General features: G+C 47.2%; 1 protein-coding gene across 4 annotated transcripts; it reads right to left on the bottom strand.

The window, feature by feature from the left end:
- Positions 1 to 2,351: 2,351 nt before the first annotated feature.
- On the bottom strand, positions 2,352 to 27,557 carry LZTS3 (leucine zipper tumor suppressor family member 3). Of its 4 annotated transcripts, none has more exons than XM_081332189.1 (4): positions 27,411 to 27,557; positions 10,514 to 10,955; positions 8,897 to 9,775; positions 2,352 to 3,225 (listed from the first exon to the last, which is right to left on the bottom strand). In XM_081332189.1, exons 2-4 carry the CDS (start codon positions 10,946 to 10,948, stop codon positions 2,509 to 2,511), a joined length of 2,031 nt encoding a protein of 676 aa, XP_081188315.1. In that variant the 5' UTR covers positions 10,949 to 10,955; positions 27,411 to 27,557; the 3' UTR covers positions 2,352 to 2,508. The 4 variants fall into 4 exon arrangements, with proteins under 4 accessions (XP_081188315.1, XP_081188317.1, XP_081188318.1 ...); XM_081332191.1 differs by having other exon boundaries at positions 2,352 to 3,258; positions 8,945 to 9,775; XM_081332192.1 differs by having other exon boundaries at positions 8,945 to 9,775.
- Between the last annotated feature and the right edge of the window lie 384 nt (positions 27,558 to 27,941).

Genomic DNA, 27,941 nt, shown 5'->3' with positions numbered 1-27,941 from the left:
AACAGCTACAACCAGGTGGCTACTAAGATGCCCCCTGAACTCACCATCTTGAGTTTAGAGGACCCCAGTGTACCCCACAGTTATATGACAATGCAAGGTTGAGCGGTCACCACTTTTCATTCTAAGATCCCTCTAGAACAGGGGTCTTCAAACTTGGCCCTTTGATGACTTGTGGACTTCAACTCCCAGAATTCCTCAGCCAGGCATGCTGGTGGAGGCATTCTGGGAGTTGAAGTCCACAAGTCATCAAAGGGCCAAGTTTGAAGACCCCTGATATAGACTTTAAGAGGAGTGGACTTCAACTCCCACAATTCTTCAGCCAGGCACGCTGGCTGAGGCGTTCTGAGAGTAGAAGTCTACAAGTCATCAAAGGGCCAAGTTTGAAGACCCCTGATATAGACTTTAAGAGTGGACTTCAACTCCCAGAATTCCTCAGCCAGGCATGCTGGCTGAGACGTTCTGGGAGTTGCAGTCCACAAGCCATCAAAGGGCCAAGTATGAAGACCCCTGATATAGACTTTAAGAGGAGTGGACTTCAACTCCCACAATTCCTCAGCCAGGCACGCTGGCTGAGGCGTTCTGAGAGTAGAAGTCTACAAGTCATCAAAGGGCCAGGTTTGAAGACCCCTGATATAGACTTTAAGAGTGGACTTCAACTCCCAGAATTCCTCAGCCAGGCATGCTGGCTGAGGCGTTCTGGGAGTTGAAGTCCACAAGCCATCAAAGGGCCAAGTTTGAAGACCCCTGATATAGACTTTAAGAGGAGTGGACTTCAACTCCCACAATTCCTCAGCCAGGCACGCTGGCTGAGGCGTTCTGAGAGTAGAAGTCTACAAGTCATCAAAGGGCCAAGTTTGAAGACCCCTGATATAGACTTTAAGAGGAGTGGACTTCAACTCCCACAATTCCTCAGCCAGGCACGCTGAAGTCCACAATTCATAAAAGGGCCAGATTTGAAGACCTGCTGCTCTAGAAGGATTTAAGTGCTGTTCCTTATTTTCCAGCAGGCTTTTAAAAAAATGCCTTTTGAGGTATCCTATAATTGAAGACCACTTTTAAACTGCTCCATAGGTTAGGGTTCCTCTCAATAAACCTTGGGAATTGTAGTTCTCTCAGGGAACCGTGGCATTTCTTTGCAAGAGACGTAAGTCTTCTCTCCCTGGAGTGATAGAAGTTAAGAGTTTCAGAGAGGGAGAGGGAAGGGCAAAGGGGGAACTGGGTCAGAAAAATCCCACCAGCCATAACTGCAAAGGTTCAACTCTATTCCTATAGAAGAGAGTATTTGTAGCTCAGGGTTGAGCTGAGGGATCCTTGGTGCTCTCTGAGCTTATGTTCTTGCAGACGTTTCCTGACCCAACTAGGTAACATCATCAGTGCTAGAAAAGAGTGGGGTTTGCTCTCTTTTTATATGCAAGTCAGTGTTAATGGGAGTATTCCATTGGCCAGGCTGTTGTTTATTCTTAGCTTGTTTGTCTGAGTTGGTAGTTCCTCGATTGGGGCGTATTGTTTGCTTCTGGATGGTTGGTCTAGTATTAACCTTGGTTTTAACCTCTGGGTGTCGACTGGTGCTGAAGAAGTGTTTGGGTCTTTTTGTTGGCTTTGCAGTGTTTTGTTTCGTTTTTGATTGTCTCTTTTGAACGGTGTGTAAAAGTTGTTTATCTCTACGCGTCTGTTGATGGCCGATTTATCTGAGTACCAGGCTTCCAGGAATTCTCCAGCCCTTGGGGACTCCGCTTAGTCTAGGATGCTCACGCTTTCTCAGCTGAAACTATAGTTAGATCAGTCCACACGGAAGAGTTTTACATCAGGGGTGTCAAACTCGCAATGTCACCTGACGTGACGCATCGCGAATTTTTTTCCTCCATTGCCGGCAATGGGGTGGGCGCGGTTTCGGCGTGATGCATCCGGCCCGCGGGCCGGCAGTTTGACACCCCCTGATTTACATCATGTCTTCTGACTGCTAGTTGGGATTCCTCCTGCCCTGTTTTACCCCTCGAAGCACTGAGGGTGCTACCTAGTTATTTATTTATTTTTTTTATTTTATTGAATTTATATACCGCCCTTTCCCGAAGGAAAGTTGGGTCAGGAAACGTCTGCAAGGACACAACCTGGCTCAGAGAGAGCATCAAGGACGCCAGAGAGCTAAACATGCCACATAAGGCATTTCAGAAGGGAGCCGAGATTGTAGTGCGTTGGCTAATGGAGTCGTAACAACAACAACAGCAACAAAAAGAAAGGAAAAAAACCACATCACGCAAAAAGTACTCCTGGTGTCAAACCATCCCTGGAACACAAAAAGTATACCTGTGGCTTCCCCCCGCCCCCCCCCCACCGCCAATAAAAGTAATTTGTAGAGCACCAAAGTTATGTCTGAGGGGCCAAGTGCAAAGATTTATGCTGCTGGTTACGTCACATGTTCTACTTGGGAAGATCTCCAGCTGAACGACAGGCACCGTAATTAGAAAAAAGAAAGAAAGAAAACGTACTCAAAATGCCTCGGTTCTTTCTTTAGATTTCCGTGGACTCTATTCTTTCCAGACGGGATGGAGTCCACGTTTTCTTTTCGTCGGCGTGGGCGAGGCTGGTGGCCTTGTTGGCCATCTCGTTCACCTTGTGCTCCAGAAGTTGGTTCTTCTGATACATCTCCACGTAGTTCAACTGCAGTTGCTTCTGGTACTTGATGACTTTCCCTTTCTCCACTTGCCACGTGCAACGCTCCTCCTCAAAATCCAAAATTTGCTGCTCCCGCAACTGGCGCTCGGCTTTCAGCTCCCCCTGGAGCCTCTCCACCTCCCTTCTCAAGGCGTTGAGGTTCTCCTCGCTCTGTCGCTTCATCTTGGCCTCGTCGCTCTCGCAGGCCAAGGGGTCCCTGGCGAGCTTCTCGGGCAGCTCCGAAGGGACGTGGTTGGGGTGTCCTCCCAGCTGGGCCAGCGTCTGCTTCAAATTGGAGACTTCCAGCTCACACTGGCTGAGCTTCTCCCGCAACATCTGGACCTCGTCCATTTTCAGCTGCAGCTCGTTCTCGCAGAAGTCCAGGCTGACGCTTTTGGTGCTGTAGGAGTCCTTCAGCGTCAAGAACTGCTCATCCTTCTCTCTGAGGAAGCTCTGGCCTTCTTTGAGTTGGCTACGCAGCCCAACGATCTCGCTCAGCTTTTGGGAGACGTCAGCTTGAGAGTCCTTCAGCTGTTGCTTCAGCAGGGAAATCTCGCCGGCCTTTTGGCACACCTGGAAGAGAGAGAGATTCCCGTGAGGTGACATCTTAAAGCAGGGGGGTCTCCAAACGCGGCCCTTTGATGACTCGTGGACTTCAACTCCTAGAATTCCTCAGCCAGCATGTCTGGCTGAGGAAGTCTGGGAGTTGAAGTCCACGAGTCATCAAAGGGCCAATTTTGAAGACCCCTGATATAGACTTTAAGAGGAGTGGACTTCAGCTCCCAGAATTCCTCAGCCAGCGTGCCTGGCTGAGGAATTCTGGGAGCTGAAGTCCACGAGTCATCAAAGGGCCCAGTTGGAAGACCCCTGATATAGACTTTAAGAGGAGTGGACTTCAACTCCCAGAATTCCTTAGCCAGCGTGCCTGGCTGAGGAATTCTGGGAGTTGAAGTCCACAAGTCATCAAAGGGCCAAGACCCCTGATATAGACTTTAACAGGAGTGGACTTCAACTCCCAGAATTCCTCAGCCAGCGTGCCTGGCTGAGGAATTCTGGGAGTTGAAGTCCACGAGTCATCAAAGGGCCAAGTTTGAAGACCCCTTATATAGACTTTAAGAGGAGGGGACTTCAGCTCCCAGAATTCCTCAGCCAGCGTGCCTGGCTGAGGAATTCTGGGAGTTGAAGTCCACGAGTCATCAAAGGGCCAAGTTTGAAGACCCCTTATATAGACTTTAAGAGGAGGGGACTTCAGCTCCCAGAATTCCTCAGCCAGCGTGCTTGGCTGAGGAATTCTGGGAGTTGAAGTTCAGGAGTCATAAAAGGGCCAAGTCTGAAGACCCCTGTCTTAAACAAAGTCAGTTCCTGGGCATGACCAAATGTAGTTTCAGATCTGTACAGGAGACAAACGGAGCCCTTGTGAGGTCCTATAATCACCTGATGGTATCCCTGGGCTCCTTTAATCAGATTAGACCCTAGATCAGGGGTGGGGAACCATGGGTCCTTTGTGACTTGTGGACCTCAACTCCCAGAATTCCTGAGCCAGCATGGGGAATTATGGCCCCTTCATGACTTGTGGACTACAATTCCCAGAATTCCTGAGCCGGTATGGGGAAATGTGGCTCCTTCATGACTTGTGGAGTTCCTGAGCCAGCATGAGGAACCATAGCCCCAAGCTGTCTCAGGAATTCTGGGAGTTGAAGTCCACAAGTCATAAAAGGGCCAGAGTTACCCACCCCTGCCCTAGATGCATTAACAGAAGGATAAAATCAAGATCACATGAAGTGTTAGTACCACTTTATAATACCTTCGTAAGGCCACACTTGGAATACGGCATCCAGTTTTGGTTGCCACGATATTAAAAAGATGTTGAGATTCTAGAAAGAGTGCGGAGAAGAGCAACAAAGATATTTAGAAGGCTGGAGGCTAAAACATACGAAGAACGGTTGCAAGGAATTCGGTATGTCTAGTTTAATGAAAAGAAGGACTAGGGGGGACATGATAGCAATCTTCCAGTATCTCAGGGGCTGCCCCAAAGAAGAGGGAGTCAAGCTATTCTCCAAAGCCCCTGAAGGCAGGACAAGAAGCAACAGATGGAAACTAACCAAGGAGTGGACCAACCTAGGAAAAAGGAGAAATTTCCCGACACTAAAATAATTATTTAGTGGAACAGCTTCAGAAGTTGTGGGTGATCCCAACATTGGAGGGTTTTAAGAAGAGACTGGACAGCCATTTGTCTGGAATGGTAGAGGGTCTCCTGCCTGAGCAGGGGGGTTAGACTAGATGACCTCTAAGGTCCCTTCCAACTCTGATGATGTTCTGTTCTACAACCCCTGGTCTGTGGACCGGTACCAGGGCCATGGCATGCCAGCAGCTGGTCGACACAAACAAAACCCCATCCGTAGGATGCAGGCAGCACACAAAACCGCGCACTCTCCGGTCCATGGAAAAACCTTTCTCCACGGAACCGGTCCCTGGTGCCCCAAAGTTTGGGGACTTCTCTAAGCAACCATCTACAACCAGGGGTCCTCAACTTTGGCAACTTTAAGTCTTGTGGACTTCAATTCCCAGAATTCCGCAGCCAGCCCTCAAGAATTCTAGGAGTTGAAGTCCACAAGGCTTAAAGTTGCCAAGGTTGAAGACCTGGCTGAGGAATTCTGGGAGTTGAAGTCCACAAGGCTTAAAGTTGCCAAGGTTGAAGACCTGGCTGAGGAATTCTGGGAGTTGAAGTCCACAAGGTTTAAAGTTGCCAAGTTTGAAAACCTGGCTGAGGAATTCTGGGAGTTGAAGTCCACAAGGCTTAAAGTTGCCAAGGTTGAGGACCCCTGAACTACACCATTAGCGGATCAGCAGAATGACCAAATCCTGAATTAACAGAACTTTTCCTATCCCATACAGGAAGTCCTCAACTTATGACTACAATTGAGCCCAAGATTTATATTGCTAAATTTGTTAGGTGAGTTTTGCCCCATCTGACGACTTTTCTTGCCAGAGTTACTAAGGGAATCACTGCAATTGTTAAATTAGTCAGACGGTTGTCAAGTTAATCTGGCTTCCCCATACGGCTTTGCTTGTCAGGTCACAAAAGGGGGAATCACCTGTCCCCGGGAACACTGAGACCGTCATAAATGTGAGTCAGCGGTGAAGCATCCGAATGTCAATCACGTGACCATGGAGAGCCTGCAACGGCCACAAGTGTGAAAAACGGTCACCAGTGACTTTTTCCAGTGCCGCTGTAACTTCGGTCACTAAGCGAACCGTGGTAAGTCAAGGACTGCCTGTAGTTTATCACGGCCAATATAAGTAGTCCTTGAGTGACGACCGTGATGGAACCGGTACATCATATTCATAAGTCGCTAGGGTTGCAAAGCGGGTCACCTACAGTAGTGGCCAAAATTGTGGACACCTTTTGGGGAAAGTGTATTTTTGAGGTTTGGTGGCTAATAACACCACTTTTTTTTTTTTTGGAGTAGTGCCATAAAATTATATATCAATGGAAAGATAATCGAGAACGTAATTCAACAACGTTTGTTCAACTATCTGTCCTGTATTCTATGAAAAGTTACAGCCAAATCACCGGAAAAACGAAGCACAACTTGCTTAGGTTGATCTCGGGTCGCTTTCCTTCGTCTGATCGTAGCCAATGAGCACGAGCATTTAGACAGCCAATCGGGCGTCATCTTGTTTCGGCATCGAGCCAATCAGATCACAGTAGGATCCAGTGACTGATGCCGTGTATTGAAGCTGAGAGGAGGACATTTGTCAGTGTGTTTACGTGATCGCTTATCAAGTCGGTTGGGGTTTTTCTTTGTGTGTGTTCTTTCACTTAGTGAGCTTGTAAAACGAAATAAAATTAAAGCAACGGTGCAAAGAGTTGACCGGTCGCCCAGAAAGCGACGTAAAATAGTCTCGATTCACTGAACAAGGCTACAGTGGTAAAGAAACGAGAAGAAAAACTGGTGGAAAATTAACCAAAGCTGGCGTTTCTACTGCACGCTTTGCCCAAACGGGTTTCCACAATTTTGGCCACTACGGTTATGTCTGGGGTCCCCCCAACTCTCAGAAAACAGAAAACAGGCCACAGAAACGGGATGGAGGCAGCGTGCGAAACCACGGCCCCTCCAGTCCACGGAAACACCTTTCTCCATGGAACCGCTGCCTGCTGCCCAAAAGGTTGGGGGGGGGGTCCCTGGCCTACACGACTGTCTTGATTTTATGAGCTTTTTTTTTTTACAGTGGCTATTAAAGGAATGCAATGCAATACATCCCATCACAGTACAAAGAAGAGCAACGAAGATAATTAAAGGCCTGGAGACGAAAAACATACGAAGAAGAAGCGTTGCAGGACCTGAGTATGGCCAGTCTAGAGAAAAAAAAAGGACTAGGGGTGGGGGACATGACAGCAGTCTTACAGTATTTGAGGAACCCCCCAGAAAGAAGAGGGGGGGCTCAACTTATTTCCCAAAGCACCTGAAGGCAAGACAAGAAGCAACGGATGGAAACTCATCCGGGAGAGAAGCAACCTGGAATTAAGGAGAAACTTCCTGACAGTGAGAACAATTAACCAGTGGAACTACTTGGCTCCAGAAGTTGTGGGTGCTTCGCCCCTGGAGTTTTTTTAAAAAATCACCTGTCTGAGATAGTGTAGGTTCTCCTGCTTGAGCAGGGGGCTGGACTAGAAGACCTCCAAGGTCCCTTCCGGCTCTATTCTGATTCTGATCTCTGTAAGGGGAGGGGTTGCTTCAAAGTTAAGTAGCCATTGCAGTTGTTCAGCAGTCGCGTGATCACAGCAAACGATTGTAAATGGGAGTCGGTCGCTATGGCTATGTTCCTGCCGTACGGCCATGTTCCTGGGGGAGCAGCCATCGGAACTTTGAAACCGGGTCATAAATTTATTTATTTTATTTTTATTTATTTTAATCCCATTTATATCCCGCCCTTCTCCGAAGACTCAGGGCGGCTTACAATTTAAAGCACAAATCAATGTGCTTAGCAATAACCCCGAGAGATGAGGTCCGTTGTAATTTTGACCAGTCGTAAGTCGAAGAACACCTGCATGGGTTCCAACACTGGAAGTATTTAAGAAGAAACTGGACAGCCATTTGTCTGAAATGGTATAGGGTTTCCTGCCTGAACAAAGGGTTGGCTTGCCGTAGAGACACCGCATGCACAGCACTCTAACGTGACATAATAATAATAATAATAATAATAATAATAATAATAATAATAATAATAATAATAATAATAATAAAAGTTGGAAGGGACCTTGGAGGTCATCTAGTCCAACCCCCTGCTCAGGCAGGAAACCCTATACCATGTCAGACAAATGGCTGTCCAGTCTCTTCTTAAAAACTTCCAGTGTTGGAGCCTTCACCAATTCTGGAGGCAGGTTGTTCCGCTGGTTAATTGTCCTCACTGTCAGGAAGTTTCTCCTTAGTTCTAGGTTGCTTCTCTCCTTGACTAGTTTCCATCCGTTGCTTCTTGTCCTGCCTTCAGGTGCTTTGGAGAATAGCTTGACTCCCTCTTCTTTGGGGCAGCCCCTGAGATGTTGGAACACTGCTATCCTGTCCCCCCTCGTCCTTCTCTTCATTAAACTAGACATACCCAATTCCATCAACCGTTCCTCATATGTTTCAGCCTCCAGTCCCCTGATCATCTTTGTTGCTCTTCTCTGCACTCTTTCTAGACTCTCAACATCTTTTTTACATCGTGGTGAATTATCTCCACCTGCAAGTGGTCCTCAAGTTACGACCATCGTTGAGCCTAGAATTATGGCCGTACGTCATTGTGCTCCCAAAGGTGCTTTTTTTCAGGAGTGCAATCGGATTTTCTCGATTTTCTTTGAAGACGTTTCGCTTCTCATCCCAGAAGCTTCTTCGGCTCCGACGGGATGGTGGGGAAGAAGTCGGAGCCAAAGAAGCTTCTGGGATGAGAAGGGAAACCTCTTCAAAGAAAAACGAGGAAGTCTCGTTGCCTCCCCCCCAAAAAAACACCTTTGGGACAACCCTGACCTGGATGATGGAGAAGCTCAGCTGACTTTAACCATCGTTGTACTCATCACACCACCTGCGCAATCCTGGCCCCCCTTGTTGCCATTGAGCAGACGGTGCCTCAGGGGTGTGTAGGAGCCCCTGGGTGGCTGAATGAACGGTCGTAAGGTGAGGACTACCTGTAGTTGGAAGAGGAAGGAGAAGAAGAGGAACCCTTCTTCTCAAAACTACTACGGGCTGTCGAGGAGACCACTCACAACGTTGGTTGGATCCCTTGTTTGGTGTTGACCCTGGTTGAGGCTCACCTCCCATCGGGTCTCTTCAATCTTGGGAAGGAACTCGGCCTGCTCTTTCTTGAAGGCCACAAATTTCTTCTCCAGCTCTTCCCGCTGTTGAAGGAGTTGAGCCACGTCATCCTGGAGCTTCTTCTTCTCCTGCTGGAGCTTAAAGATCTGGAGCTGCAGCGCTTGTTGAGCCCTCTGGGCCTTCTTGGAGACTTGCTGAATCTTGTTGGCGTAGTTCTGCCTCAGCTCTTCCATCTCCCGCTCCCAAATCTTCTGCTTCTCCTCAAAGACCTGGTAGATGGCCGTCTCGCTCTTGTCGAGGTTCCTCCTCATCTGGAGGACCTCCTGCTCCTTCTCCCACAGCCGGTTCTCCAGGTCTTCGATGATGTCGTCCGTGGAAGGCGAGTGGAAAGGCAGCGTCTCGTTGAGATGGTTGAGTCGGCTAAACGAAGACGTGCTTTTGGTGGAAGATCGGCCGCTGTCTGAGGTAGATATCCCGTATCCCACGGCGTTCTTCTCGCCGTAGGTGGTCCCGATGCGGTTGATGTGACTGGTGGAGGCGCTCATGGGACCCACGTGCTGGCTGTAGCCCGTGCCGTAGGTGGGCAAGCTGGTTAAAGAGTTACGGCCAGAATCGGAGAGACCACCTCCTGGGTTGCTAGTCCTGTTAAGGCTGGCCTTCTCCAAGCCGCTTTTGACCGGGGCGGGACTATTGCTGTGCGTGTGGTTTAAAGTCTTTCGGTTCTCGGTGGCCACGCCGTTGTTCTGCGGTGGGCACAGGTTTTGCATGGAATGGAAGTTTTTAGGAACCACTGGCTTAAAGGCTGAAGGTCTAAGTAAGGGCTCGGTATTCTGAAAGGGAGAAAAAAAAGAAGACAGCAAATAAAGCAGAATTTCCTTTCTCTATGGATTCATTAAATTTATGAAAGAGAATTTGCTTCTTCGTTTATTACATTTACAGGTAGTCATGGACTTAACAACCGTTCGTTTAGCGCAGGGGTCTTCAAACTCGGCCCTTTTATGATTCATGGACTTCAACTCCCAGAATCCCTCAGCCAGCGTGCCTGGCTGAGGAATTCTGGGAGTTGAAGTCCACGAGTCATAAAAGGGCCGAGTTTGAAGACCCCTGATATAAACTTCAAGAGGAGTGGACTTCAACTCCCAGAATCCCTCAGCCAGCTGCTTATAAAGCCGCTTGGAAACAAGATGGGCAGCAAATAAATTTAATAAATAAAAAGCAACAAGTTAGATCAGTGGCGGGGAACTGTGGCTCCTTTATGACTTCAACTCCCAGAATTCCTCAGCCAGCATGAGGGAACTGTGGCCCCTTTATGACTCGTGGACTTCAACTCCCAGAATTCCTTAGCCAGCATGAGGGAACTGTGGCCCCTTTATAACTTGTGGACTTCAACTCCCAGAATTCCTCAGCCAGCATGGGAGTTGAAGTCCACAAGCCGTAAAGGGGGCTATAGTCCCCCACCAGTTTTATGTGACTGGCAAAGAACCAACCATCATCATAGGGGTTGGACTAGAAGACCTCCAAGTTCCCTTCCAACTCTTTATTTTTCTTCTCTGAAGACGGACAATCACCTGGTCCAGTTTGCCAGAGACTGGCAACATCTTTGGTGGTTTATTGGCTTCTCTGTACTGGGGCAGTGGGGGAGGCATGTTCTTCTCGTTGTTGGCCGCCACATTCCCACAAACGTCGGCCTTTCCCTTCTCGCTCTTGCGCGAGTCCCCGTTGATGTAGATGGCAGTGGAGACCTTCTCCGCCTTGCCGGCCTTCTCCTCCCCAGCGTGGCGCGTGGAGAGAGAGTAGCTACTCCGGCTCCCGTCCAGCTGCGGGTGGCTGTTCTGAGGCCTGCTGCCCAGGCTCTTCGTGGCAAAATCCTTTTCGTGAGGGACTCCGCTGCCCACGGTGCTCTGCAAGGTGGACTCGGAGCTCCTGGGGTGGAAGGCGTGAAAGGTCTCCTGGCTGTGGTAGCTGGCATCACTCAGGATGGAGAGGGTCTCTAGTTTGGCCATGGCGGACCTGGAGGAGAGAGAGGGGGGGGGGAAAGCCAAAAAAAAAGAAAAAAAGAAGAGAGAGAGAGCACTGAGGAGGGGGAAAAATGCTATTTTTTGCTACGCAAGAGTGAGCATTAAAGAAACATAAGGGCCGGAAAACAAGAGCTCCCAAAGCTAGATTGGGAGGATAAGGATTAATCTGCTTTTAGAAGAGAATATTTGTAGCTCAGGATTGAAAGGAGGGGTCGTGGGTGCTCTTGTCAGCTCGGTGGCTTTCTTGCGGACGTTTCATGACCCAACTAGGGAACGTCATCAGTGCTAGAAGGGAGGGGGGTTTGAGGAGAGGAGGAGGAGGAGGAGGAGGAGGAGGAGGAGGAGGAGGAGGAGGAGGAGGAGGAAGACTGTGGGGTCCTGGGTGCTCTCTCAGCTGGGTGGCTTTCTTGCGGACGTTTCATGACCCAACTAGGGAACATCATCAGTGCTAGAAGGGAGGGGGGTTTGAGGAGAGGAGGAGGAGGAGGAGGAGGAGGAGGAGGAGGAGGAGGAAGACTGTGGGGTCCTGTGTGCTCTCTCAGCTGGGTGGCTTTCTTGCGGACGTTTCATGACCCAACTAGGGAACGTCATCATTGCTAGAAGGGAGTGGGGTTTGCAGAGGAGGAGGACGACGACGACGATGACGACAATGACTGTGGGGTCCTTGGTGCTCTCTGAGCTTGGTGGCTTTCTTGCAGACGTTTCATGACCCAACTAGGGAACGTCATCAGTGCTAGAAGGGAGAGGGATTGTGTGGGGGGGAGGAGGAGGACTGTGGGGTCCTTGGTGCTCTCCAAGCTCGGTGGTTTGAAGATGATTCCTTACCCTCGCAGAGGACTAGCCTCTTGCTTGCCTTATTTTGCTGCCCCGTGTTAAATCTGAGATCTGACTTCCTCCTGGCCGCTCAACCTGGCCAAGACGAAAGGCCGGATCGTTCTAGCAAAGCCATCCCGGAAGTCTAAATTCTTCCTAATTCCAACACAATTAGCAAGAGAATCTTTCCCCCCCTTTTTTTAATTACCGCTTTTATCCGGAATGCTTTTGTTTTCTTTGGCTGAACCTGGGCAGGATTTAACTTCACAAAACTCCACTAAATCAACCGTGGATATTTAACCGGCCCCTCCCCACTCTAGAGGCATCGGGTTTCCAAACACCCATTCAAAGAGATTTTTTTTTAAAAAAAAAGGAGAAAAAGTGCTTTTCTTTTATTGACGCTAATCTCAGTGGCTCTTTCGGTGGGGGGGGGGCTGAATTGAGAGTTATTTGCTTTCCTAATTCACCCCCCCCTTTCAAATGTTCAAGCGAAACTCAAAACTCCCTTTTTCTTTTGGCCAGGTAGCTAGTCCTCAATGGCCACAATTGAGCCTGTTGTTAAGTGAGACATTAGTTAAGGGTCCATTTTGGGCCCATTTTACAACCTTTCTTGCCACACTGAATCCCGGCAGTTGATCGGTGGGTAACCTGTCATTAAGTGAATCTTGCCCCCCCCCCATTGACTTTGCTCGTCAGAAGGTCGCAAAAGGGGATCAGGTGAGCCCAGGGACATGGCGACCGTCATAAGTATGAGTCAGTTGCCCGGCATCTGGATTACGATCGCGTGACCCTGAGGAAGTTGAAATGGTCGTGTGTGAAAAACAGTCCCTTTTTTCACTGCCATTGTAACTGTGAATGGTCATTGAATGAACCATCCTAAGTCAAGGACTCCCAGTACAAATTTATCGATATTCCTCATGATCTTTCTTTACTCACAGGGGATTTTAAAAAAAGGGGGGGGGGCACAAAAGAATTTTTTTCCGCAGGGTTTCAACATTTCCAGGACAAATATATATATATATATATATATATATATATATATATATATATATATATATATATATATATATATATATATATATATATATATATATATATGTATATGTATATGTATATGTATATGTATATGTATATGTATATGTATATGTATATGTATATGTATATGTATATGTATATGTATATGTATATGTATATGTATATAAGGTAAAGGTAAAGGTTCCCCCGCACATGCGTGCTAGTCGTTTCCGACTCCAGGGGCCGGTGCTCATCTCCGTTTCAAAGCCGAAGAGCCAGCGCTTGTCCGAGGACGTCTCCGTGGTCATGTGGCCGGCATGACTAGACGCCAAAGGCGCACGGAACGCTGTTACCTTCCCACCGTAGTGGTCCCTATTTTTCTACTTGCATTTTTACGTGCTTTCGAACTGCTAGGTTGGCAGAAGCTGGGACGAGTAACAGGCACTCACTCTGTTATGCGGCACTCGGGATTCGACCCGCCAAACTGCCGACCTTCCGATCGACAAGCTCAGCGTCCTAACCCACTGAGCCACCGCGTCCCTATATATATATATATATATATATATATATATATATATATATATATATATATGTATGTATGTATGTATGTGTGTGTGTGTGTGTGTGTGTGTGTATGTGTATATATATGTATATATATGTATATACATATACATACACACACACACACACACACACACACACACACACATATATATATATATTCCACAACATTTTTGACAAGAAATTCTTTAGGATTTCAAAGGGGAAGAGGGATATTTTAGCCTGTATTCGCTTTCTTAATCAGAATAAAGCTGGAAGGGACCTTGGAGGTCTTCTAGACTAACCCCCTGCTCAAGCAGGAGACGCTGTACCATTTCAGACAAGTGGCTGTCTAGTCTCTTCTTAAAAACTTCCAGTGATGAAGCACCCACAACCTCTGGTGGCAAACAGTTCCACTGGTTATTATTATTATTATTATTATTATTATTATTATTATTATTATTATTATTATTATTATTATTAGAAGAAGAAGAAGAAGAAGAAGAAGAAGAAGAAGAAGAAGAAGAAGAAGTTGGAAGGGACCTTGGAGATCATCTAGTCCAACCCCCTGCTCAGGCAGGAAACCTTATACCATTTCAGACAAATGAGTGTCCAGTCTCTTCTTAAAAATGTCCAGTGTTGGAGCATTCACCACCTCTGGAGGCAGGTAGTTCCACTGGTTAATTGTTCTAACTGTCAGGAAGTTTCTCCTTAGTTCTAGGTTGCTTCTCTCCTTGACTAGTTTCCATCCGTTGCTTCTTGTCCTGCCTTCAGGCGCTTTGGAGAAGAGCTTGACTCCCTCTTCTTTGGGGCAGCCCCTGAGATATTGGAAGACTGCTATCATGTCCCCCCTCACTCTTCTCTTCGTTAAACTACACATACCCAATTCCAATTTTCCTCACTGCTAGGAAGTTTCTCCTTAATTCCAGGTTGCTTCTCTCCTTGATTAGTTTCCATCTGTTGCTTCTTGTTCTGCCTTCAGGTTCTCTGGAAAATCAGGTTGACCCCCCCCTCTTCTTTGTGGCACCCCCTCAAATACTAGAATTCTGCTATCGTGTCCCCCCCCCGACTCCTTCTTTTCTCTAGATTAGTTGTACCCAATTCTTGCAAGCGTTCTTCGTTGCTTTTTATTTACTTATTTATTTTACCTGTATCTTATTTATTCCCCCCACCCTGAGGCCTGATTTGAGTAACTCTGGAGGAATTAAAAGGAATCCCCCTCCCCAAATTGCAATATTATTATTATTATTATTATTATTATTATTATTATTATTATTATTATTATTATTATTATTATTATTATTATTATTATTATTATTATTATTATTAAATTCACCAGTGAGTTTGGGAGCTCCTTGAAAGCCTCCGATTTGTACGGAAAGAAAAGGGAGGAAATAAAACACAAGAGACTTGTTTGTGTCCCTTCTGCGCCAATAATGAGATAATTGTGGGTTTTCCTTGTCTGGAAAACAACATTGCGCTTCTGGCTTGCGTCGCCCATGGGTGGAAGCCATTCCAAGACAACAGACAATTAAGACTGACACTGATTGAAACCAACGACTCTATACAATAATAACAATGGCAATGAGAGAAAAAGCCAAAAACGTTCTTCCTTGTCCTCACTGCCCCCTGTCCTTTACATCCAGGCTATATTTGACTATGTAGGTCCTGAGGGGAGGAAAAAAAATAAAATCTTCGGAGATTGGATGATCTTATAAGAACAACTTTTTAATTTGATTTATTTTTCTTCTGCCTTTATTGTTTTGATAAATAACTTGAGGCAGCAAACAGAGCTTAATGCTGATTTCTCCCTTTATTTCCCCCACCACAACAATCTTGTGAGGTGGGATGGCCCTAGAGCAGGGGTAGGCAACCTTGCCTCTTTTATGATTCGTGGACTTCAACTCCCAGAATTCCTGAGCCAGCCACGCTGAGGGGAAAGGGGAGAGGTTTCCAAGCTGAGCCATGTTGGCTGGCTCAGGAATTCTGGAAGTTGAAGTCCACGAGTCATAAAAGAGCCAAGGTTGCCTACCCCTGGCCTAGGCCTAGGCCCCTTCATGACTTGTGGACTTCAACTCCCAGAATTCCTGAGCCAGCCACGCTGAGGGGAAAGGGAGAGGTTTCCAAGCTGAGCCATGTTGGCTGGCTCAGGAATTCTGGAAGTTGAAGTACACGAGTCATAAAAGAGCCAAGGTTGCCTACCCCTGGCCTAGGCCTAGGCCCCTTCATGACTCGTGGACTTCAACTCCCAGAATTCCTGAGCCAACCACGCTGAGGGGAAAGGGAGAGGTTTCCAAGCTGAGCCATGTTGGCTGGCTCAGGAATTCTGGGAGTTGAAGTCCACGAGTCATAAAAGAGCCAAGGTTGCCTACCCCTGGCCTAGGCCTAGGCCCCTTCATGACTTGTGGACTTCAACTCCCAGAATTCCTGAGCCAGCCACGCTGAGGGGAAAGGGAAAGGTTTCCAAGCTGAGCCATGTTGGCTGGCTCAGGAATTCTGGGAGTTGAAGTCCACGAGTCATAAAAGAGCCAAGGTTGCCTACCCCTGGCCTAGAGATTCACCCAGCTGGCTGGCTTTCATGCCTAAGGCGGGACTAGAACTCACCATCTCCTGGTGATTGGCCCAAAGTCAACCTTCCAGGTCTATTCTGATTGACTGATTGATTTTGGCATTTTTACCCGCCAACTGAGTCCTTCCCAGGGACCTGGGATAGGCAGATGTGGACATTTGATGGTGTTAGAGCACAGGTCCCCGACCTTTTGGGCACCAGGAACCAGTTCCGTGGAAAGAAGTTTTTCCACGGACCGGAGAGCGCGTGGTTTTGTGTGCTGCCTGCATCCCGCAGATGGGGCTTTGCTTGTTTGTGCGGACCGGTTGCTGGCAGGCCACAGCCCAGTACCGGTCCACGGACCGGGGATGGGGACCCCTGTGTTAGAGGTATCCATCGCAGGATATCAGCTGTTCCGAGTCAAGATGCCTTCTGCAATTGACCGATGGGGATTTTGTCAATGCCAGTGGTTATTATTATGGTTTGTTACACAGCCAGATGTTTAGACTGGATCTGGCATTTCCGTCCATCTCTCAAGCCCTTCCCAAGGACCTGGGATAGGCAGATGTGGATGTTTGATGGTTTTAGAGCACGGGTGTCAAACTCGCCATGTGTTGTGTAGCGACATATTGTGACTTTTTTTGCACTGCCGGAGCTGGGGTGGGTGCGGCCTCCGTATGACGCAACCAGCCTGTGGGCCGACAGTTTGACACCCCTGTGTTAGAGGTTATCGTCACAGGATGTAAGCTGTTCTGCGTAAAGCTGCCTTCTGCAATTGACTGATGGTGAATTTGTCAATGCCAGCGGTTATCATTCTGGTTTCTTACGTGGTCAGCCAGATGTTTAGACTGGATTTGGCATTTTTAACCCACCAAATGAGTCCTTTCCAAGGGCCTGGGATAGGCAGATGTGGATGTTTGATGGTGTTAAAGGTCTCATCACAGGAGATCAGCTGTTTCGAGTCAAGCAGCCTTCTGCAATTGACCGATGGGGATTGTGTCAATGCCGAGGGTGTTCAAGTGTCCCAATTGTTTTGGAGTTGCACCCAAGGCAGCTATGACAACAGATGGCCTCCACAAAAACTTTGGCTTCCATTGTGGTCAAGGACTGTTTTAAGGTGAGTTTTGCCCCATTTTTACGACCTTTCTCGCCACACTTCTTAAGTGAAGCACCGCGGCTGATAAATCAGTAACCTGGTTGTTAAATGAATCTAGCTTTCTCCCCTTGACTTTGCTTTTCAGAAGGACACAAAAGGGGACCACGTGACCTCGGGAGAATTGAACGGTCGTAAGTATGAATCAACTGCCGAGCGTCTGAATTTCAATCGCGTGATCGTGGGGAATGCTACAAAGGTCCGTAAGCCTGAGAAACGGTGCCGGGTGCTGTTGTAACTTTGGACGGTCACTAAATGAACCGCTGTAAGTCGGGGACTGCCTGAGGGAGGCCCTTCCTCCTAGTTGCGTCTTCCTCCTATTTCACCGCGTCCCTCGTCCCCTCGGCTTACCCTGAACCAGGAACAAAAGCCGAGCGTGGCCGAGTGCCAAAACACTAGAAATATTTCAGCGTCAAAGCCGTCGTTCTTTGACCGGTTCCTGGTAGACAAGGCGGGCTCAGCTCCAGCCGGTTTTGCAAAGTTTAGCAGGTCACGTGAAGAGAAAGGGAGCATTGTACGTTTCCCGTGTTTGATGTTGCCCCCCTCACCCCGTCCCAGAAACTAAGAACCTTAAAAATAAAACCCTAGTGAGGCAAACACCTGGAATACTGCAGCCAATTTTGATCACCGTATCACAAAAAAGATGTGGAGGGTTTGGGAAAAAATTCACAGAAGAGCAACTAAGATGATCCAAGGCCTGGAGACTAAACCATACGAAGAACGGCTGCGGGATTTGGGTCTGGCTAGTCTGAAGAAAAGAAGAAATAGGGGAGACACGATAGCAGCGTTCCGGTATTCGAGGGGCTGCCACAAAGAAGAGGGGGGGTCACGTTATTCTCCAAAGCACCAGAGGGAAGGACGAGAAACAATGGTTGGAAACTGAACAAAGAGAGAAGCAACCTGGAATTAAGGAGAAACTTCCTAACAGTGAGGACAATCAACCAGTGGAACAGCTCGCCACCAGAAATCGTTGGCGCTCCATCACTGGAGATTTTTAGGAAGAGGCTAGACCAGGGGTCAGCAACCTGAAACAGTGAAAGAGCCACTCGGAACCGGTTCCCTCACAAAAGGAAAAACTGGGAGCCGCAAAAAATGTGTGCGCATGCGCGTACATGCGTGCATGCGCAGAACAGGGTTTGACTGAAGAGTGGAGCCAAGGCGAGATATGCACCTACCCTGCATATTTGAATTGATTGGTTGAACTTCTTTAGTCCCACTTTTTTTTGGGGGGGGGGGGACTGCACATGGCAGAGGACTGGGAGCCGCAGGAGACGGCTAAAAGAGCCGTATGCGGCTCCGGAGCCACGAGTTGCAGACCTGTGGGCTAGACAGTCACTTGTCCGAGATGGTATAGGTTCTCCTGATTAAGCTGGGAGCTGGACTAGAATGAAATGGCATAGGATTTCCTGCCTGGGCAGGGGGTTGGACTAGATGACCTCCAAGTTCCCTTCTAACTTTATTATTATTATTATTATTATTATTATTATTATTATTATTATTATTATTATTATTATTAATATTATTATTATTATTATTATTATTATTATTATTATTATTATTATTATTATTGAAGACCTCCAAGGTCCCTTCCAACTCTATTCTATTCTAAATAAATAAATAGGTTCACCTGCCTATATTTTTCTCCTGGAAAGGCCCCGTTTTAATTCAGGGAGTCCTCGAAGTACCACCGCAATGGAGGCCAAAATTTCTGTCCTTAAGCGAGGCATTTGTTAAGTCAGTTTGGCCCCATTTTACGACCTTCTCTGACACGGCTGTTAAGCGAATCACGGCGGTCGATGAGTTAGCAAGACGGAGGGGACGTGGATCTGGTTCCCCCCAGGGATTTTGCTCGTCAGGACAGGGATCACGTGATCTTGGGAGAAAGCAAGCGTCGTAAGTACGAACCAGCGATTGAGTGAATTTTGCCCTGCTTTACGACCTTCCTCGCCACGGTCGTTAAGTGAATCTCTGCAGCGGTCCAATGAGTAACAAGGTGAGGAAGTGAGTCCAGCTTCCCCGCTGAGCTGGCTTGACCGAAGGTCGCAAAAAGAGGATCACGTGACACCCCCCCGGGGCATGGCATCCGTCGTAAGTATGAACCGGTGGCCGAGGCAATGAGTTCTAGTCCTGCCTTATGCACGAAAGCCGGTTGGATGACTCTGGGCCAATCACCAGGAGACGGTGAGCTCTAGTCCCGCCTAAGATGAAAAACAACTTTGGACTACTCCCTCTCTCTCTCTCAGCCCAACCCACCTCACAGGGTTGTTGTTGTTGTTGTTGTGTTGACAAGAGGACGAAGACGTACGTTGGGCCTGTTCGCAGTCTTGATTTATTTATTTAAAAAATAAATAAACGAAGATAGTTCACAAATAACAAAACAACACAACAGGGCAACTGAGGCCAGCAAGCCAAAACGGCCGCATTTTCCCAAATCCCAAGCTCCTGAGAGAACAGGAAAAGACACACTGCATTCGCACGAACGTGCAAAGTTTGCACCCTCTTTAAGTAAAATTGCAAACATTCCCCCAGACGGCTTTAGCTCCCCCCCCCCCTGCTGGGAACGCAAGGCCGGTTTCTCATTAACTAGGTTTACAGATTTTCAAGGGCAGCAATCCAGTTCTCACCCACACCCTCCTGGTCCGGCACCAGGAAAAAGAAGCAGGGGGGGGAATGCTGCAATTTATCGGGGTGGGTGAGACGCTGAGGGAGAGCCAGAAAGGAAGAAAACCTGCAATTAGAAACCGTATCCAGATAGTCCTCGGCTTACGACTGACCCCCCCCCAAAAAAAATTTCTGTTGCTAAGTGAGACATTTGTTCGGTGAGTTTTGCCCCGTTTTTACGACTTTACCGGCCACGATTGTGAAGTAAATCACTGAGGTTGCGAAGTTAGGAGCAGGCTTGTTGTTAAGTTGTCAGAAGGTCGCAAAAGGGGAATCACCTGACCCCAGTCAAGCTATTCTCCAAAGCCCCAGAAGGCAGGACAAGAAGCGACGGATGGAAACTAACCAAGGAAAGAAGCAACCTGGAACTAAGGAGAAACTTCCTGACAGTGAGAACAATGAACCAGTGGAACCACCTGCCACCAGAAGCGGTGAATGCTCCAACACTGGAAGTTTTCAAGAAGAGACTGGACAGCCATTTGTCTGAAATGGCATAGGGTTTCCTGCCAGAGCAAGGGGTTGGACTAGATGACCTCCAAGGTCCCTTCCAACCTATTATTCTATGTTCTAAGTTTTCAGAATCCAACATCATGAGTCAAAGCCTTGTCACCATTAGCTGCTAAACTCTGCAATAACCAGATCTGAAGGCCTACTGGGGACACGGTAGCAGTCTTCCAATACTGGAGGGGCTCCCCCAAAGAAGACGGGGTCCACCTATTCTCCAAAGCCCCTGAAGGCAGGAGAAGAAACGACGGATGGAAACTAATCAAGGAGAGAAGCAACCTGGAACTAAGGAGAAACTTCCTAACCGTGAGAACTATTAACCAGTGGAACAACTTGCCACCAGAAGTTGTAGGTACTCCATCACTGGAGGCTTTTAAGAAGAGGGTGGACAGCCATTTGTCTGGAATGGTATAGGTTAGGTCTGGGGTAGGCCACCTTGGCTCTTTTGTGACTCGTGGGCTTCAACTCCCAGAATTCCTGAGCCAGCATGGCTCAGCTTGGAAGCCTCTCCCTTTCCCCTCAGCGTGGCTGGCTCAGGAATTCTGGGAGTTGAAGTCCATGAGTCATAGAGCAGCCTAGGCCTAGGCCAGGGGCAGGCAACCTTGGCTCTTTTATGACTCGTGGACTTCAACTCCAAGAATTCCTCAGCCAGCATGGCTCAGCTTGGAAACCTCTCCCTTTCCCCTCAGCATGGCTGGCTCAGGAATTCTGGGAGTTGAAGTCCACCAGTCATAAAAGAGCCAAGGTTGCCTAACCCTGGTGTAGGGTTTCCTGCCTGAGCAGGGGGTTGGACTAGAAGACCTCCAAGGTCCCTTCCAACTCTGTTATTCTGTTATCCTGAGATGTTACGAGACCCCACTCCTAAGGGGGGTCCATCTGGTGGACACAAAAAGGGCCTTCTCCGTGGTGGCTCCTTCCCTGTGGAACATCAACCGTGCGGAGGTCCCTGAAGACCTGGTTCTGCCACTCAGCCTGGGGACCCCAAAGAGCCCATCAAGTGATTGGCTTGATTGTTGTTGCCACAGGGGCGGCGGCGGGGGGGGCACTGTTACTGTCTTGCATTCGAATCTAGCCAAGCCCAGAAAATGCGAGAATGGGTGCCATCTAACAGGGGATCCAGAGCGAAGAGAAAACCAATTTGGACCCTAGTGGTTAAAGGCATCGGGACGGAAAGCGGGGGAGGGCGAGTTCAAATCCTGATATTGGGGGTTTTGTTTTGTTTTTTGTTGTTGTTCTAAGCTGCACGGAGTCACCGTGAAAACGGGCAGCCGCAAAAAAATTTTTCCTAATAAATAATACATCAATAACGCCCTTTTCCTTCCTCAAGTGGCTTTTCTCCTGTTTGGTACACTGCGGCTGATGCAATTGTTTATCGTCTTCTCTCAGCAATCCTTTGGGATCAAGCTCTCTGGATCAAGTCAACAACTCCACCCTACAAACCCGAGGTCCCTAACCGGTGACTCCATTCCGCCGATCTGCTGCCAGATCGGTTGATCCTTTTGCAAGCCCAACCCTCAAGGAGCTGACTCAAGTCGACTTCCAAGGCCTGCGATCCGTGAACCCCACAAACGTCAAATTTCTAAAGAAATGCCGGGGCGCCGAGGAGCACAGATCATACTCTAGAACTGCTTGGGTTCTAGACTCCGATCCCTTTCGAAGCAAGAATTCAACAGGGGATTGACAAGTTGATACACGTGGGGTCCCTTGGTGCTCTCTGAGCTGGGTGGCTTTCTTGTAGATGATGGTTCATGGCCCAACTAGGTAACGTCATCGGTGCTGGAAGGGGGGGAGAGAAGAGAGGAGGAGGAGGAGGAGGAGGAGGAGGAGGAGGAGGAGGAGGAGGAGGAGGAGAAGGAGGAGAACTGTGGTTGCTTTCTAAGTTTGGTCACTTTGTTGTAGATGTTTCATGACCCAACTAGGTAACATCATCAGTGCTGGAAGGGAGAGAATTTGCTGGGAGGAGGAGGAGGAGGAGGAGGAGGAGGAGGAGGAGGAGAACTGTGGTTCCTTGGTGCTCTCTAAGCTTGGTCATTTTCTTGTAGATGTTTCATGACCCAACTAGGTAACATCATCAGTGCTGGAAGGGCGGCAGGGAAGGTAGAAGGGAGGAGGAGGAGGAGGGCTGTGGGGTCCTCGGTGGTCTCTGAGCTTGGATGTTTCCTTGCAGATGTTTCATGACCCAACTAGGTAACGTCATCATTGCTGGGAGGGAAGGAAGTAGGGAGAAGGAGGAGAACTGTGGTTCCTTGGTGCTTTCTGAGTTTGGTTGTTTTCTTGTAGATGTTTCACGATTCTACTAGATAACTCATTCATCAATGCTGGGAGGGGAGGGAGGAGGAGGAAGAGGAGGGGGAGGAGGAGGAAGAGGGCCACCCATGGGTCCTTGGTGCTAGCTGATGCGAACCTCTGAGCTTGGTGGTTTCCTTGCCGGAGTTTCATGACCCACCTAGGTAACATCATCAGTGCTATAGTAAGTAACAGAACCGTAATCAGTAACATCACTAGCAATGATGATGTTGCTTAGGTGGGCCTTGAAACATCTGCAAGGAAACCACCAAGCTCAAGAGAGCACAACAGCTAAAGTTCCATAATTAGGTAATTCCCTAATTAAGTAGTTCCCTAAATCAAGGAGCTACGAAGAAAAAAAACCACATCCGCACCAACGTTTGCAAGTCAAACCACTTGTATGGTAAGAGACAGCAACCCCCCCCCTCCCTTCTAGCACTGATGGTGTTACCTAGTTGGGTCATGAAACATCTGCAAGGAAACCTCCAAGCTCAGAAACCACCAAGGACCCCACAGTCCTCCTCCTCTTCCTGCCTTCTAGCACTGATGATAATACCTAGTAGGGTCATGAAACGTCTGCAAGGAAACATCTAAGCTCAGAAACCACCAAGGACCCCACAGTCCTCTTACTCCTCCTCCTCCTCCTCCTCCTCTGCAAACCCCACTCCCTTCTAACACTGATGATGTTGCCTAGTTGGGTCATGAAACGTCTGCAAGGAAACCTCCAAGCTCAGAGAGCACCAAGGACCCCACGATCCTCCTCCTCCTCTTCCTCCTCTCCCTTGTAACACTGATGATGTTGCCTAGTTGGGTCATGAAACGTCTGCAAGAAAACCACCCAGCTCAGAGAGCACCAAGGACCACCACCCCAGTTCAACCCTGAGCTACAAATAATTCTCTTCTGTAGCTAATTTTATGCATTAATTCATTTGTTGGAGACATATGTCTCTTTTCCTCCGCTGCAAATACATCCTTCCTTTTCTTCCCTTATTTTGATCCACACCACCACCTTCCGAGGGAGAGCAACTGCAAGATCACGGCTGGTCCAAAGCCAAACAGCGATCCCAACGACCAAGCCCGGACTTGAACTCGGAACAGAGAGGACAAATACCACAGAAAACCCTATTAGGCTGGAGCCCTGGTGGGGCAGTGGTGAGAATGCAGTATTGCAGGCAAATTCTTTTTTTTTATTGAAAAGTTTTAACATACAATTTTTCTTTAAAAAACCCCCTCCCCCTCCCTTCACCCTCCCCCCCTACCTCTCCCCCCTCCCCCCTCCCCCCCCCCGACTTCCCAGAGCTAAATACAAGGTATATATAAAGAAAACCAATCATAAACAATCATATACTAACAACTATAAGCTCTAAAATCCATCACTCTCTAGCTTATATAGGATGAAACAAACCTTAATAATATTAAATATATATATTAAAAAAAAACTAAAAGAAAAAAAAAAAGAAAAAGAAAGAAGACTTATTCAAATGCTACATAAAACTTCTTAACCCTATACTTATTCTGGATAAACTCAATCCATTTTCTCCATTCCATAATATAGCGTTCTTGCGAGTGATCTTTCAAATAGGCCGAAATCTTCGCCATCTCTGCCAGGTCGGAAACCTTTAAAGTCCACTCTTCTATAGACGGCAATTCCTCTTTCTTCCAATACTGACCTATCAAGAGTCTTGCTGCCGTAATTAAATTCAACATCAACTTAGTGTCCACAACTGTAGCATCTGTAATTATTCCCAACAAAAAAAGTTGCGGACAAAACTTTATCCTCTGTTTAAAAATCTTCTGCATGTTCCACCAAACTTTGATCCAAAAGGCCTTAACCTTTTTACATGTCCACCATATATGAAAATATGTTGCATCTTCATCACCGCACCTCCAACATTTAGGCTGATAATTCGGATACATACTTGCGAGCTTTTTAGGATCTAAATGCCATCTATAAAACATTTTGTAAAAGTTTTCTCTTAAATTTTGAGCTTGTGTAAATTTTACGTTCCTCACCCAAATCTTTTCCCACGTGTCCATTGTAATAACTTCCTGGATGTTTTGGGCCCATTTTATCATACAATCCTTAACAAGTTCTGTTTCTGAATCAATCTCTATCAATGCAAGATATATCCGTTTAATATGTGCCGGTCCCTGATTTCTAATTTGCTTTATCAAATTTTCATCAGTCATTGTAAAACCATTTTTCTGATCTTCTTTCCACCTGGCCCGTAACTGAGTATATTGGAACCAGTTTTGAACAACCTTCTCTTCTCGCAAGAGGCTATATGATTTCAAACACCATACATTTCTTTCCAAACTGAGAATCTCCTTGTACGTAGTCACGTCATGTTTGAAACCAGCATGTATATTTTCTATTGCGTGTTTTGGAATTGCCCACAATGGTATCTTGCAACCTAGCTTATGTCTGTACTTCTTCCAAACTCTCAGCAATGCCTGTCTTAAAATATGCACTCTAAACACATTGTCTACCTTCTTGTCATACAACAAATATGCATGCCAGCCAAACAACAAATCATGGCCCTCAAGATTTAATAATCTCTTCTGTGTCAAATTAATCCAATCACTTATTCCTACTAATGCAGCAGCTTCATAATATAATTTAAGATTAGGCATTTTAAGCCCACCTCTCTCACGAGTATCCTGCATAATCTTAAGTTTAACTCGTGGCTTTTTCCCTGCCCAAACAAATTTATTGATACCTCGCTGCCATTCCTCCAAATTAGAATCTTTCTTAAGAATCGGTATCATTTGAAATAGAAATAAAAATTTAGGCAGGACATTCATTTTCACTGCTGCAATCCGTCCCAACATATTGCAGGCAAATTCTGCCGACTGTCAGCAGTTCGATCCTGACCGGCTCTGGTCCTTATTAAAAAAACAAAAACAAAAAACAGCTGAATTTCTTCTGCAGGTCAGAGCCCTTGTTCGTAAAGAAGAGTTGCTCAAAGCATGTAAAAGGTAAAAAGGTAAAGGTTCCCCCGCACATGCGTGCTAGTCGTTTCCAACTCTAGGGGCCGGTGCTCATCTCCGTTTCAAAGCCGAAGAGCCAGCGCTTGTCCGAGGACGTCTCCGTGGTCATGTGGCCGGCATGACTAGACGCCAAAGGCACACGGAACGCTGTTCCCTTCCCACCGTAGTGGTCCCTATTTTTCTACTTGCATTTTTATGTGCTTTCCAACTTCTAGGTTGGCAGAAGCTGGGACGAGTAACAGGCGCTCACTCTGCTACGCGGCACTCGGGATTCGACCCGCCAAACTGCCGACCTTCTGATCGACAAGCTCAGCGTCCTAACCCACTGAGCCACCGCGTCCCTTCAAAGCATGTACCGAGTGCAAACCGAGCATCCCAGAATGCATCCTGGAACTAAGGAGAAACTTCCTGACTGTTAGAACAATTAACCAGTGGAACAACCTGCCTCCAGAAGCGGTGAATGCTCCAACACAGGAGGTTTTTAAGAAGAGACTGGACAACCAGTTGTTGTCTGAAATGGTATAGGGTTTTCTGCCTGAGCAGGGGGCTGAACTAGATGACCTCCAAGGTCCCTTCCTTCCAACTACTATACTACTACTACTACTACTACTTCTACTTCTACTACTTATTATTATTATTATTATTATTATTATTATTATTATTATTATTATTATTATTATTATTATTATTATTATATTATTATTATTATTATTATTATTATTATTATTATTATTATTATTATTATTATTATTATTATCTGACATAAACAGCCTGCCGGAGTGCCATTTTTAACAATGACCCACAGTTGCAAAGGGGGAAAAAATGACTCCGTTCTCCTGGGCTACAAAAAAAAACAAAAAACAAATTTGTGCCTCCAGAGTTTTTTTTTTTTATTGAAAAGTTTTATTATACATTTTGTCTTTAACAAACCCCCCTACCCCTCCCCTATCCCTCCCTCCTTACCCCTCCCCCCCTCCCCCCCCCCCCCGACTTCCCAGAGCTAAGTACAAGGTATAAAAAACAAAAAAAAAAGAATCATAAACAACCATATGCTAACAACCATAAACTCTAAAATCTATCACTCTCTAGCTCATATAGGATAACTACAAACACTATTAATATAAAATATATAAAAAAGAGAAAAAAAAAGAGAAAAGAAGGAAAGACTTATTCAAATGCTACATGAAACTTTTTAGTCCCATATTTGTTCTGGATATACTCAATCCATTTTCTCCACTCCATAATATAGCGTTCTCCAGAGTTTTATTTCCTTCTGAAGGGAAAGTCGAGGCTGGCTTTCAGAACCCAAGTAAAGTTATTTTTAAGCCCCACTTGGCATGCCATTCTAAACTGGAACATTCAATCATTGTTTATTTCGAGATAATTCGCCGGGCTTCCTTCGTAGTTGGCATTCCTGGCTTTTGAGTTCACCCAGTACCTTTGCCCAGACTTAAGTAAACATACACAACTCGATTCAATTAATCAGGATTTTTCTGCCGCGCACACGCGCACACGCACACACACACACACCGAGAAAGGGTGCAGAAAGCCTCACTAAGTTAAAACAAGGCGGGGGGGGGGCTGTTGTGTGAACGCAACCCGAGCTTTGGACTCCCATATGGGGTTGCAATTTTAGGCAAGGCTCAACAACCATCTGAAGCTACGAGAAAAATTGGCCAGGGCGGGGAGGGAGGGAGGGAGACAACAATCGCCCCAAATCAGAATTTTTCAAACCAGGAGGAGGGGGATGAAAGAGCCTCCTCCCCACTTTCTTTGCAAGCCCCCTGCTCTGCTAATCTTATTTAAAAAAGACTTGCCTGCTTGTAAAAAAAAAAAAAAAAGGCCAGTGGGGGGGGGGAGAGTTGCATGTTCTCCTGTGCAAGAACAAGGGCGGGACGCTTTTGAAACGAAACTCAGGTTTTCCTCCGGACACTTACCTTGATGTTCCAGGAGTTTTTCTTCACATCGCTCCAGCAAAAACCCGGGTTTTTAAAGCGGCTCCCTCGTCTTGTGGGCGCTCTGGAGAAAGAGAAAAGGGAGAGCGGAGGGCTAAGACGCTGGCTGGCGGGAAGGAGACCCGTCCATCACCTGTTTGCTGAAGTGAAGTTGGATTCAGCCTTGGCTGGAGCCAACCAGGAAGTTCTCCAGCTTGCAAATGGCCAGGCTCATTAACTCTTCTCTGGCAAGTTGGCAACTTTTCAGAAACGGGAGACTTTTCCTCCAGAGAGAGCTTCTTTCAGCCCGCCATCCCGTCAGAGAGGAAGCTGTCTTTACTCAAAGAACCAATGCGGCTGGAAGGGACCTTAGAGGTCTTCTATTCCAGCCCCCCCTGCCGGAGGCGGGAAAGCTGATCGTATGCCAGGCTGTCCGTTCTTGGCCAGGGGACGGGGCTAGGAGGAGACCCATAAACAAAGCCGCCAATTTCGACGGTAGCATCTTTCCTACTTGCCCCTAAGGAGGGGCAAATG

This window comes from Vipera berus, assembly GCF_964194415.1.
Source record: "Vipera berus genome assembly, chromosome: 7".
Classification (NCBI taxonomy): Eukaryota; Metazoa; Chordata; class Lepidosauria; order Squamata; family Viperidae; genus Vipera; species Vipera berus.
The sequence above is the reverse complement of the archived record's forward strand: the minus strand, read 5'-3'. Positions and strand labels throughout refer to the sequence as shown.

Bases quoted from the DNA above. Each gene is read 5' to 3' on its own strand.
- LZTS3 (XM_081332189.1), bottom strand. From the start codon at position 10,948: ATGGCCAAACTAGAGACCCTCTCCATCCTGAGTGATGCCAGCTACCAC. The intron at 9,776-10,513 runs GTGATTGTCCGT...TCTCCCTTTCAG, and splicing joins TCTCTGGCAAACTGGACCAG to AATACCGAGCCCTTACTTAG. The intron at 3,226-8,896 runs GTGAGTGGTCTC...TCTCTCTTCCAG, and splicing joins CAAGGGATCCAACCAACGTT to GTGTGCCAAAAGGCCGGCGA.